Source organism: Erythrolamprus reginae, chromosome 6, assembly GCF_031021105.1.
Source record: "Erythrolamprus reginae isolate rEryReg1 chromosome 6, rEryReg1.hap1, whole genome shotgun sequence".
NCBI classification, from domain to species: Eukaryota; Metazoa; Chordata; class Lepidosauria; order Squamata; family Dipsadidae; genus Erythrolamprus; species Erythrolamprus reginae.
Window position 1 is genome coordinate 25,464,205 of NC_091955.1, and position 13,945 is coordinate 25,478,149.

The 13,945-nt window shown below is 38.2% G+C and overlaps 1 protein-coding gene across 1 annotated transcript in view; it reads left to right on the plus strand.

Moving 5' to 3' along the window:
- Window positions 1-13,945, plus strand: part of GRM8 (glutamate metabotropic receptor 8) — a 683,451-nt gene that overhangs the window by 338,833 nt on the left and 330,673 nt on the right. The window contains exons 3-5 of the mRNA XM_070755423.1: window positions 1,749-1,884; window positions 7,490-7,644; window positions 10,297-10,434. Coding sequence (XP_070611524.1) covers window positions 1,749-1,884; window positions 7,490-7,644; window positions 10,297-10,434 — 429 coding nt within the window. The remainder of the gene's footprint in view (window positions 1-1,748; window positions 1,885-7,489; window positions 7,645-10,296; window positions 10,435-13,945) is intronic.

Sequence of the window (13,945 nt, forward strand, 5' to 3'; positions counted from 1 at the left end):
TAATAATAATAATAATAATAATTTATTAGACTTGTATGCCGCCCCTCTCCGAAGACTCTTTCCCTCTCTTCCTGTGCATATGTAGTATCTGTCTGTGCCTGTCTCTCTCAGACACACAAACCTGTCTCCACACAGACACACCTCCAAATACTACTGCATGTAAAGTGGCTATATTATTGTTCCTTTCCTTTCCTTCAATCATACCTCTACTGAAGGCAGCTATGGTTGTAAATGAAATCATTCCAACTCTTTCCCATGCTTGGCTTAGCTGCACAACTTTGGTTTTAGCATGCGAATTTATTGCTTTAGGCATTTAAAAAGTGTTAAAATTCTCCGCTGAGATGTTGAGTTATATACAGCATGCTAATATAAGTGCACTGTAGTTCACTTGTAGTAACTTTAAAACCAGCTGTGCTATACAAGATATTTTGTTAAACTATTGCTTTTGAGCTAAATTGCATATTTTAAAATAATTTTTACATATTGCATTCTAAAGAATTGCACAACCTTTCTAAATGTCATTTATTCTCTCTGTTTTGGGAGGAGGTGATAGAGGAGTCAAGAGCAAATGCTCAATACATCCCATGGAATCAATTCTTCATCGATCTTTAAATCTTAGGGCATTTTTTTTTCTATGTAGTGTTACCACCAAGGGTGGGTTCTAACTTACCTTGCCGCTAGTTTGCTTCCTCACATGATGCGTGGTTGCACGCACATTGAATACTGCATGGCTATGCCGTGCTTTGCAAGGGTGTGAGTGCATGCACAGGGCTGAAAATTCACCAAAACCTCCCTCCCAAAAGCCAAAAACAAGATGGTGGCACATGCAGAGTACCAGAACTCCACTTCTGTGCATGCAGAGAAGAAGAAAAAATCAGCAAATAATGTAAAACAAAATGTAAAAAATCTTTTTAAAAAAGATGATGGTGTCCATAGATCGGCACTGACCAAACCAGCTCCATGATGTAACCAGCAGTTTGCTATCGGTTCAGGTGAACCAGTGCGAACCAGGAGGAACCCCTCCTCTGGTTACCACTGTACTATCTCTGGGTCCTGCAGCAAGCATAAACATACTAATTGTCTTTACTATTTGCCAATATAATTACAAAAATTATTTTATGATTGGGAGGATCCTGTTTGAAGCTCCAGGAATAACCAACGTATTCCTTTGTTCCATGCTAATGTTGAAGTTGGAGGTTGGGACATCAGGGAATCAAGGGGTTGCATAGAAGACTGGAATTTTAAAACATTGGGTAGATTTGGTTGTTCTTATAATGCACAAGCATTATGGTATATTAGTTGTAACTACTGTACAGCTTTTATTGATGACTGTACACATCTTTAATAATATGGTTGAATAATGAATACAACTGAATTAATAATGTGGTGATTAACAGTTGTAGTAGGTCTGCTATAGATTCCAGAAGAAGAATGCAGATTTGACACCAAAATATTTTTGCCATGAAATGTATTCCTCCTATATTGTTTTAATAATTCATATTGTTGAGCACTATACAATAAATAATGACATTAGATAGAATAGAAATTAGATGCAATGAGCTTGAGAAAAAAAATGAAACATTATGCACTACTATTGCATTTGCAAAGTTACATTTTAAACTGCTTTTGGCTTGGTAGCCTTCTCCAAAGCCAGATTTCTATTTTGTAAACTGGGCACAATGATTGTAAAAAAACCCACCCCAACCCTATATTTTACAGCTTTTCTTTTATTATCCTCTTTTCTCCAGGTGGTGTCTGCATTGCTCAGTCACTAAAAATCCCCCGTGAACCAAGACAAGGGGAATTTGAGAAGATTATCAAGCGCTTGATGGAAACGCCAAATGCTCGTGCTGTGATTACGTTTGCAAATGAAGATGATATAAGGTATTGGCTTTTTTCTTTGGCTAGAATAGGTAACATTCAAAGTCATGGTTTTATTTATACATGTTACTCACCGCTAGATTTCAGTTTTGTTGCTCATTCCAATTTCCCAGCAATCCTTAAACATAGGAAAAAGAAACATTTCACAGAAGGTTCCTGCTCCAGCGGGACCCAGTAAAAATAGAAAAATTAACCTGGTGAATACCTAAAGTTTTAGAGCATTGATGGCGAACCTTTTTTTTCCTCAGGTGCCAAAAGAATCTATGCATGTGCTATCGCACATGCGTGAGTGCCCACACCCATAATTCAATGCCTGGGAAGGGCAAAAACAGCTTTCCCTGCTCCCCAGAGGCCCTTTGGAGGCCGGAAATGGCCTGTTTCCCAACTTCTGGTGGGCCCAGTAGGCTCATGTTTTTCTTTCTTTCTTTCTTTCTTTCTTTCTTTCTTTCTTTCTTTCTTTCTTTCTTTCTTTACTTACTTACTTACTTACTTACTTACTTACTTACTTACTTACTTACTTACTTATTTATCGGATTTGTATGCCGCCCCTCTCCGTAGACTCGGGGCGGCTAACAACAGCAATAAAAACAGCATATAAAAATCCAATATTAAAATAGTTAAAACCCTTATTATAAAACCAAACATACAGTGGAACCCCGACATAAGAGCTGCTCTACTTAAGAGCAACTCGAGATAAGAGCTGGGAGGGGAGAGATATTTTTGTTCTACTTACAAGCCCAAATTCGAGATACAAGCGCCAAGGAGCTGTCTCCTGAAGCCAAACGCTAACTTCCGTGTTCGGCTTCAGGAGACAGCTGTGAAGCGGCGCGTGTGTTTTAAAAGGTTGCAGCCAGCCTGGGGGGCTCGGGGGGGTGCTTGCAGCTTTCTTTCTTGCTCTTTTTCTTTCTCTCTTTTACCTTCCCTTCCTCTATTTCTTCTTTTCTTTCTCCTTCCCACCTTCTTCCCTCCCTCCCTCCCTTCACTCATTCCTCTCTTACTCTCCCCTTTCATAAGTTTCCTTGCTTCCTTCCTCTGTTCCTGTCCCTTCCCCCTTTCTTTCTTTCTTTCTTTCTTTCTTTCTTTCTTTCTTGCTCTTTTTCTTTCTCTCTTTTACCCTCCCTTCCTCTATTTCTTCTTTTCTTTCTCCTTCCCACCTTCTTCCCTCCCTCCCTCCCTTCACTCATTCCTCTCTTACTCTCCCCTTTCATAAGTTTCCTTCCTTCCTTCCTCTGTTCCTGTCCCTTCCCTCTTTCCTTCCTTCCTTCCCACCCTCCGTCCATTCATTCACCCATTCCTCTCTTGATCGCTTAAAGCCGGTCCCTGGTGCAAAAAGGGTTGGGGACCTCTGTCCTACAGGATTGGGTGGCAGAGAAGTTGAACATATGTAAATTTAAAAGTTTAAGAAAGTTTACAAGTTAAGTGAAAGAAACTTCATTATTCATTTATATGTACATGTACATTTCTTCATTAAAAACATGTCTTTCTGCATAATTTAGACTAACTTTGTGAGTTTTTTGAGGGCTGGAACCAATTAAAATTATTTACATTAATTCCTATGGGGAAAAGTCGTTCGAGATAAGAGCTGCTCGACTTAAGAGCCCAGGTCCGGAACGAATTAAACTCGTATCTCGAGGTACCACTGTACATACAGACATACCATGCATAAAATTGTAAAGGTCTAGGGGGAAAGAGTATCTCAGTTCCCCCATGCCTGGCGGCAGAGGTGGGTTTTAAGAAGCTTACAAAAGGCAAGAAGGGTGGTGGCAATTCTAATCTCTGGGGGGAGTTGGTTCCAGAGGGCTGGGGCTGCCACAGAGAAGGCTCTCCCCTGGGTCCCGCCAAGCAACATTGTTTAGTTGAAGGGATTCGGAGAAGACCCACTCTGTGGGACCTAACTAGTCACTGGGATTCATGCAGCAGAATTTGTTTTGCCCTCCAAAGGCTTCCCTGGAGCCGAGGGAAGGTAAAAACGCCCTCCCCCATCCGCTTGTAGGCTCTCTGGGAGCCAAAAACACCCTCTCAGAGCCTCTGTGCAAGCCAAAAATCAGCTGGCTTGCACACACATGCACGTTGGAGCTGAGCTAGGGCAATGACTTGCGTGCCAGCAGATATGGCTTTGTGTGCCACCTGTGGTGCCCCTGCCATAGGTTCACCATAACTGTTTTAGAGAGTTTATTTTCTTTGCCATTCTGACTTCTTCCCATTTCCAAAGAATTTACTTAATACTCTTCCTTTGACTGCAAAGTTGAAGAACAATGAAAGGTACAAGTGAAACCTAATCATTCAAAAGCAAGCAAAATGACAAGTCCACATCTTTCCCCCTTCTTTCCCCATAGTCACTTGAACCTGTCATACTATTATTTAAAAGTTCAGATGACTATGAAATAATTGTGAATTTCACAGCTACCCAATATTTACTTTTTTTAAAAACCCAACCTTGAGTGAAAGCAAGACTTCAAGTCTTGTCCAAGTAGTTATTTTGAAAGTGGTAGGGATCAATGTTGCTATTTTACTGGGAATATTTTTTCCTATCTAACTGATATCTCTGGATTGCCCTGGAAATCACTCAGCCATATCCTAACAGGTCTGAGCTTGCTTAGCTCTGGAAGTATAGCCAAAGTTCACTGAGTGCTGCTACCTGAGTTTAAGAAAACAAATTAAGCAGAAAATTCAGATAACAGAAAGTAATGGCAACAATGAAAAATTATCTTCCTCCACAGACATTAATAACAACCCTCCAGCACTTGACAACAAGTAAAGCAGAAAAGGGAAAGTATTGGTTTGGAACTGATAGAGAAGGCAGCTGAAGGAGGCAGACAGAAAAAACATGAAACATGAAAAAAGTAGCCAGCCTTTTTTATTTCTATTGCTTCATTGCCATGATGCTTCTAAGTATTGTACTGTATAGGCCCGTGATGGTGAACCTATGGCACATATGCCAGAAGTGAGTATTGCGTTGGCAGTTCTGTGTTAGCAAAAACTTCAGAAGAGAAGGATTTAGGGATAGTGATTTCTGACAGTCTCAAAATGGGTGAGCAGTGTGGTCGGGCAGTAGGAAAAGCAAGTAGGATGCTTGGCTGCATAGCTAGAGGTATAACAAGCAGGAAGAGGGAGATTGTGATCCCCTTATATAGAGTGCTGGTGAGACCACATTTGGAATACTGTGTTCAGTTCTGGAGACTCACCTACAAAAAGATATTGACAAAATTGAACGGGTCCAAAGACGGGCTACAAGAATGATGGAAGGTCTTAAGCATAAAACGTATCAGGAAAGACTTAATGAACTCAGTCTGGAGGACAGAAGGAAAAGGGGGGACATGATCGAAACATTTAAATATGTTAAAGGGTTAAATAAGGTTCAGGAGGGAAGTGTTTTTAATAGGAAAGTGAACACAAGAACAAGGGCACACAATCTGAAGTTAGTTGGGGGAAAGATCAAAAACAACGTGAGAAAATATTATTTTACTGAAAGAGTAGTAGATCCTTGGAACAAACTTCCAGCAGACGTGGTTGGTAAATCCACAGTAACTGAATTTAAACATGCCTGGGATAAACATATATCCATTGTAAGATAAAATACAGGAAATAGTATAAGGGCAGACTAGATGGACTGTGAGGTCTTTTTCTGCCATCAGTCTTCTATGTTTCTATGTTTCTAAGTGGCATGAAGAGTCCTCTCTGTGGGCAGGCATGCCATCACCAGATGCTCTTCTGGTTTCTGGTGCATGCATGTGTGCCAGTCTGTTAGTCTTCACGCGTTGAAACACCAGAAACCTGAAGACCAGCTGGCTAGAGCTCATGCATGGTCTTTGAGTTTCTGGTGCTATGATGATCCAGTGCAATTTCGTGTTCCAGTTTGGCCATTTGGTGCTGAAAAGATTCGCCGTCACTGATATAGGCTTTGTATTTTCAATGTTTCTATATAAGCTGTTGACAATGGTTTTGACCACATATAAATATTGTTGTGATTCCGTCTGAGGCCCCTCAGGGAACGGCTGATCCTCTGCCGGCTTCCTGCTCAGAGGGGGAGGATGAGGAACAGGAGGTTCAGGCAGACGGGGAGGAGGAATCTCAGGCTGAGGGAGAGGGAGGACAGCCAGAGTCCCCCGAGAGGGAGCTCTCCCCAGCAAGCAGCCTGGATTCCTTAGATGAAAATGCACAAGCAATAATCGATCTCCGGCAGAGAAGAGCAACACAACAAAGGGGACAATTAGCCAGGTACTTTCAGCACTAAAGAGGCAACAGCTGGGTTTGGGTGTGGTGCTCTCTGGAAAGGCTGAAAAGGCAGACCCACCCTTCCTGGCTTGTGGAGTATTATCTTTGGGAGTCCTGGGACCTGGCTGTGATCTTTGGCGTCTTGGAATTCTGGTTTGTGACTTTGAATACTGAAACCTTGGGGGGAAAGGTGTGGATCTTATTCTCTACAGTGGTGTGTGTGCCAGCAAGAAGTCTGCTGTATTGTCTGGCCATCAGGACTCTGCTGTGAAGTCTCATAGCCTGCCTGTTGGGAGGAACAGGTTTTTCTCTGTGTTTATTTTTCAAACTATAAAGTGCTTTTGCTTTTACCAACGTGTCTGGCTGCTTTTTCCAGTTGGTGTTGAAGTCTGGGGGCACCCAGACAGAACAAATATGATAATGTTACAAATATCTAAATGTTACAAATATGTACCATATTTCTTGGAGTATAAGATGCACCAGAGTATTAGATGCTCCTTAGATTTTTGTGATGAAAAAAGGGGAAAAAATCTGCTTACCAGATATTCATCTGGCTAGCATCCTTAGTCTGGTTAGCTTCAGCACATTATTTTACCCCCTGGTTAGGGCTTAAAAAAACCTTATTCAGAGAGCAACACTAAAAGAGCTTGCAAGCCAGTAAGACCTGGAAAAATCATTAGCACCTAGTTAGGGCTGGAAAGAAACATTTGGAGCAAGTTAGAGCAATCAAAAAACCTGCAAAGACTTAGGGCTTGGAAAACATTCTTCATGGAGAGTAACAATGAAAGAGCTTGCAAGTGGGTAAGAGATGAGAACATTGTTAGCACCTGGTTAGGACTGGAAAGAAACATTTGGAGCAAGTTAGAGCAATGAAAAAATCCTACAAAGACAGGGTTTGGAAAACATTCTTCACAGAGAGTAACAAAGAGCTTGCAAGTAGGTAAGAGCTGGGAACAAGTTAGCACATGGTTAGAGGCTGGAAAGAAACTTATTCAGACCAACTTAGAGCAATGAAAAAAACCCTGCAAAGACTTAGAGCTTGGTAAACATTCTTGACAGAGAGTAACAATGAAAGGTAAGAACTGGGAAGATTTTTAGCACCTAGTTAGGGCTGGGGGGGGATATTCGGGGGGGAAAGGCTATATTCAGAGTATAAGTCACACCTGAATTTTCAGCCTCTTTTAGGGAGGAAAAATGTGCATTGTATAATCCAAAAATACAATAAATAAATATTGCAGATTTTTCTCTATACACTTTTGTACAAAACCCTCAACGTGTCTCCTTTAAAATGTTTGATGAATTGATAGAAACAACTATTTTTTTTTAACTCTTAAGGAAGAATCTTTATGAAATCTGGTTTAAAATAATTGTTTTTTAAAATTATTGTTTACAGGAGAATACTGGAAGCTGCTAAGAAATTGAATCAAACTGGACATTTTCTTTGGATAGGGTCGGACAGTTGGGGTTCTAAAATTTCACCTGTTTATCAGCAAGAAGAAATCGCAGAAGGGGCTGTCACCATATTGCCCAAAAGAGCTTCCATTGATGGTAAGACTCTGTAAAAGACTTTAGTGTGTAATTCTGGTACATCATACATTCATGAAACTATTTCCTGGTTTTCTTATGACAACAGCAAATAATTTTAAGTGGTGTTTTCATTCTATCTTCTGTAGGTGCATAATTGTTTGGTTCCCATACTCATAATTATCAAGTAAAAATTTGTCAATCCCACTCTGTGAAGCAGTACTTTACAGGTAGTCTTTGCTTACCAACAATAATTTGAACTGGGAATTCCACTGCTAAGTGACAAAGTTGTAAGGTGCAATGTGATTTGCGACTATGACTATCCCAATCCCATGGCTATCCCAATCCCTCATAGACGCCTGTGATCATGTGATTGCCATTTGTGTTCTCCTGCTAGCTTCTGCATTGATTTTGTTGGAAGCCAGCAGTAGAAGTCACCAATGGTGATACGTGACTGCGGGGATATCCTGATGGTCATAAATATAAGAATAACTTGTAATTACCTCTCATTCAGTGCTGAACCAATGGACATTACATGAGGATTATCTATATTGTGCATCTAATTTATGACCATTCTGAGAAGAACATATTATGCAAACAATTCAATTTATTTATACTGAAGAAATTCTAAACTGAAGGTTTCTTGTACAACAATAATATGATTTTGTGCCATTGCTATTTGTCATTCATTCATTCATTCATTCATTCATTCATTCATTCATTCATTTAAATGTATTTGTCACTCAACTATTGATGGTGTACAAAATCAAAAAATATGTATGATAAAAAATAAGCCCAGACCTGGGACCAAAGCCCAGTGTTCAGTTTTCTTTACTTATTTCAAATATCAGTTTATTGACACTATCCAGTTGGTGAAAATAGATTCTATGCTCAATGGTTCTGGTGAATGTTTAAATTATTCCTAAGTACTAAATTAGTAGTATGATTGGTAGTAAAATCTAGCATCTAGTTAAATACGCAATAGCTTTCATTTATTAATATCAGCTAATCGTCTTTATATCAGGAAGTTACATGTCCTTCCATTGTCAATTCAGGGTTTCCCCCCCCTCCATTGCCCATATACAATAGTCACTGGGACAGTATCTAGAATCACATATACAGCTGATTGGATCTAAGAGCTACAGTTTAGCATTATGGCAAATTACATAGTAAATGTAGAAAAAAGGTTCCAGATTCAACCATGGCAGTTTAATTAACAGAAAAGAAGGATCTATAATTTGATGTCTTTTGGAGAGTAAGCAGGTACCACTAAGAGATGATAATACTGTGCAACATGAAAACTATGACTTGTATGTATACAGTGGTACCTCTACTTAAGAACTCCTCTACTTAAGAACTTTTCTGGATAAGAACCGGGTGTTCAAGTTTTTTTACCTCTACTTAAGAACCATTTTCTACTTAAGGTCCCGAGCCCAGAAAAAATTTCCTGGCCAGTTTCTTTCCATTCCCCTCTTAATCCCGGCCATCTCGGGCTTTTCTGGGCTGCGAGAAGAGCTTTTCAGTGATGCTTAAGGAGGCTTTGGCAATCCAGAGTGAACAAAGCATTTTCTTTTCTCTAGGCACTTGGAAAGGGAATAAACCTCTGTCAGCATCCAGAGAAAAGAAACGCTCCCTTCACTCTGGGCCGCCTCAGGGTCCCTCTTTTTTTTTTAAGCCTTAAAGTTTTAGATTGTTTTTATTCCCCTCACCTCAACTTTCTTCCTTCGGCAGCAACTGTCCTCCTCCCTTTCTTCGTCCTCCTCCTCCCACCCAAAATCTGAGCTTTTATTTCTTTCCTAATGGGTTGGCACACATTATTTGCTTTTACATTGATTCCTATGGGAAAAATTGCTTCTACTTACAAACTTTTCTACTTAAGAACCTGGTCACGGAATGAATTAAGTTCTTAAGTAGAGGTACCACTATACTTGAGATAATTATTTTTTCAGCTTCATTAAGGAATGAGTAACACTTTATAAGACTTCTTAGATAACAAGAGGTAACAGAAAAGCGAGACAGAGGTGAAATGGAATGTATGAAAACTGCCTTTTGCCAAAATATTGAGACAGAGAACTCATAAAAATACCTTAATAAACTGCTGAATTAATTTATTACCGTTATGATGATGCATAGTAGCAATGTTCAGTCTTTTCAGAAATATACACCTAGGATACCAAATACTAGGTAAGCTTTTAAAAAGAGTTTTCCCAATTATTTGCTGCTTATTATTGTTGGCCTCAGTTTATAACTGGAACATGATATTTCATGAATGAAAGTAAGCTACTTTGTGACTAAGCAAGGCTACTTTTTTTCAGCAATCTGTTCAAGCAATTGGACCAGTAGTAGGTTTTAAAACGTGCAGAAGGTCCTGGGTGGGTTGGGCAGAGCCTCCTACCAATGGCACTATGGTTCGCAGAACCAGGAGCAACTTACCACTGAATTGGACGCATTATTTTTTTTAGGATGTCGCTCAAACTCTGCATTATATTAATGTAATAGTAATAAAGATAGGCTTTAAATTGCTCTAGGGTTGATTGGGTAATGCTACATTTGTAAGATGTTACAAATCACCAGTAGGGAAATTGATATCATGCCATATCATGTAAGGCAAAAACCTTATCACATTCTGCATTCTATTCTGATCTTCATGTATGTATGTCTGTATTTTCAATTCAGGTTTTGATAGATATTTTAGAAGTCGAACCCTAGCAAATAACAGAAGGAATGTGTGGTTTGCAGAATTTTGGGAAGAAAATTTTGGATGCAAACTGGGATCTCATGGAAAGAGGAATAGCAACATAAAGAAATGTACAGGTAACTGTTTGAACGTGCACTTTGTTCAAGTTATTTTCTTTCTTTTTTTGGTGGGGTGGGTTTTGTTAATCTGTCAGGTAGTAGCCTGACTTTGTCTTGGCTCAAGAATTAAAGTGTGGCTAAAATGGAAAACAGAGATTAGCAATCCATATGGTTTTTAAGAAAAGTGCAAAAACTTGAGCATGGCTTGAAGGAGACTTTAACTTTTAAAATTCATTGTTTTAGAATTTTCTTCTGATAAAAGTTCTTTAACTCACAATTCTCACAACCAAAGTCAAGTAGGTATTTGTTAAGATTTTATATTGATCTATTGCTAATTAGATTGATGGAAGGAATATATAAATGCTGAAAGTCTATTCGTGACGGCTTATTTATGTACACCGGCAATATTGTAGGTATTTATTTGATATGTGGCTAGAGGCTCTGCTCTGATTTATTGCTTGAAGTTATCCATATTGTTTGAAATTTGCCATACAGATGGTGTTAATGGGAAGTGACTGATTTCCATGTATACTTCACATACTCTTTTGCAATGATGCAATAATGGTAAAAGCATATTATTTTCATTTACTTTGCTGCTGCTAGAGTTAAAAGAAACAACAGTGAATGATACTTTTTACAAATCATATTTAAGATACATTATATTTAATAGGGTTACTGGGTTTAAGCGAATCCAGGCTCCAGTCTTTTCATCTGTCCACTGAAAGTTTCCTTGGTATTATACAAGTGTATTCATGTAATCAGTGAAATTGCTTTGGAAGGACATGGTTAATCCATAATCCATAACCCAACAGTCCAAATAATTTTTAGCAAATCCTTAGTAATTAAAATAGTTGTAGACTAAAGATACAAATTAAAAGATCAGTACAGGGCTAAATACAAACTATGTCCTCATTCATTATTAATGAAAGGTATATGTATACATATCTAGACATATCAACTCAAGGTGTACCTTACAAATAGCTTCATTTCCCTGCACCTAATTGATATGTTGTATGACAAGCTTTTGCATTATGTTAACCATAGTAAATGGGAACAAGATTGGTTGATGTATAAGTAAGCCTTACTCCATTAAAATTATGGTTGCATTTTCAATCTAATAGAGGTCCTATAGACTTATTTTATGCTAATGTTTAAATGTTACAGTATAGAAATGCTATCTTCAAAATCTTATCTAAAATGTTAATTAAGATTACTACGTCTTGCAAGCCTTTTTACTATAAGAAGAGCAGCTTATATTTCTTATGTTAGCATTTTGTTTTAACTGTTCAGCAAAGCTAATCAGCCTTTAAATGCTTATAATCACTGACGGCAGTGTTAAAAATAGAGATGGGAGAAGAGATTTCATGAGCCATGTACAGCAAGTTCAGATTTGGCTAATTTGCACAGGTCATGAACAAGCCATAATATTTGTTTCTATGGAAGACATTTATGATACTTTATAATGAACTTAAAATGTATTTGAAGGCTAGAAACCTTTTGGTTGCAATGTTTAAATAGTTTCTATTTTACTCCTGGATATTACCAGTAAGTTTAAGGTTTAATAAGAAAGAAATGTTTAGAATAGAATGGAATAGAATATATATATATATTTATTACCCAAATATGATTGGATACACAAAGAATTTGTCTTTGGTGCATATACTCTCAGTGCACATAAAAAGACAAGATACATTCATCAAGAATCATAAGGTACATCACTTAATGATAGTTATAGGGTACAGATAATCAATTAGGAAACAATCAATATTAATATAAATCGTAAGGATACAAGCAGCAAGTTAAAGTCCTGCAGTCATAAATGGGAGAAGATGGGTGATAGGAATGATAAGACTAATAGTAATAGTAATGCAGCCTTAGTGAATAGTTTGACAGAAGTGAGGAAATTATTTGTTTAGTAGAATGATGGTGTTCAGGAAAAAACCTGTTCTTATGTATAGTTGTTTTGGTGTGCAGTGCTCTTTACTGTGACTTTTAAATACACCGGAGCACTTTTATAGAATTTAACTTACAACATTGTTTGGGTTTTTATTCTTTATATATTTGAATTCACAAAAAAAAAAGGACTGGATTTGGAGTGGACAGAGTTTTAACCTTGTCTGGGCAAGGAAGCCAAGTAGGTGACTTTGGGCCAGTCATTTTCTCTCAACAAAAGAATGTGTTTCTGAAAAGGTTGCCTTATCTATGCAGTTGCCAGCAGTCAAGACTAACTAAAAATAAAAGCCAAAATACAATTGAATTAATTGGAAAGAGGGGGCCATAGTGGCATGATAAGCAAGGAGAGCATTGTATAATCTCATTTTGAGATTAAACTGTTTTTTCTGTTAACATATATTTGGTAACTAAAAGTAAATATAGTGGAATTACATCAGAATTGGCAAAATAGTAAACTGGTTGGGCAATTCTAGTTGATCTGGTGGGAATCAGCAGTCACATATTTTGTGAGGAATTAGTATTTTTATTATTCAGAATTATTAAATTTAAAATAAAGGTGACAATTTTGTGCCCACTAACTATCCTATTAATTAATTAATTAATTTTATTTATTTTTTTGTTTATTAGATTTGTATGCCGCCCCTCTCCGTAGACTCGGGGCGGCTCACAACAATAACAAGAACAATGTAAAAAACAAATCTAATAATTTAAAAAACACTAAAAACCCCATTATTAAAAGCAAACACACGCACAAACATTCCATGTATAAACTGTATAGGCCCGGGGGAGATGTGTCAGTTCCCCCATGCCTGACGGCAGAGATGGGTCTTAAGAACTTTACGAAAGGCAAGGAGGGTGGGGGCAGTTCTAATCTCCGGGGAGAGCTGGTTCCAGAGTGTGGGGGCCGCCACAGAGAAGGCTCTTCTCCTGGATCCCGCTAAACAACATTGTTTAGTCGACGGGACCCGGAGAAGGCCAACTCTGTGGGACCTAACCGGTCATTGTGATTAACATTGTGTAAATCACTGTGAGCCCTAGATTCGCTGCTAGTTTCAGCTCTTACTGATCTCAGGCTAATCATGTCTTAATAATAATAATAATAATAATAATAATAATAATAATAATAATAATAATAATAATTTATTAGATTTGTATGCCGCCCCTCTCCGAAGACTCGGGGCGGCTCACAACAATAATCAAAGACAATGTAACATTGCAACAAATCTAATATTAAAAGAGATATATAAAACCCCAACAATTAAAAACCATACAACACATACATACCAAAACATAAAATATAAAAGCCTTGGGGAGGTGTCTCAGTTCCCCCATGCCTGGCGATATAGGTGGGTCTTGAGTAATTTGCGAAAGACAAGGAGGGTGGGGGCCGTTCTTCTTGGGCTTGTCTTCAGCTTTCTTATGTTAAATCCTCAATACTTTTAAGATAACATGAAAAACAAATATTCTATATGATTAAATAGCATGTTCTAGCATATATTTGAATGACCTATGCATATACTGTTCATGAATCCTAACCCTGGCTTCAGAAAAGTCATTAGTGCCAGCAAAGCAGCTT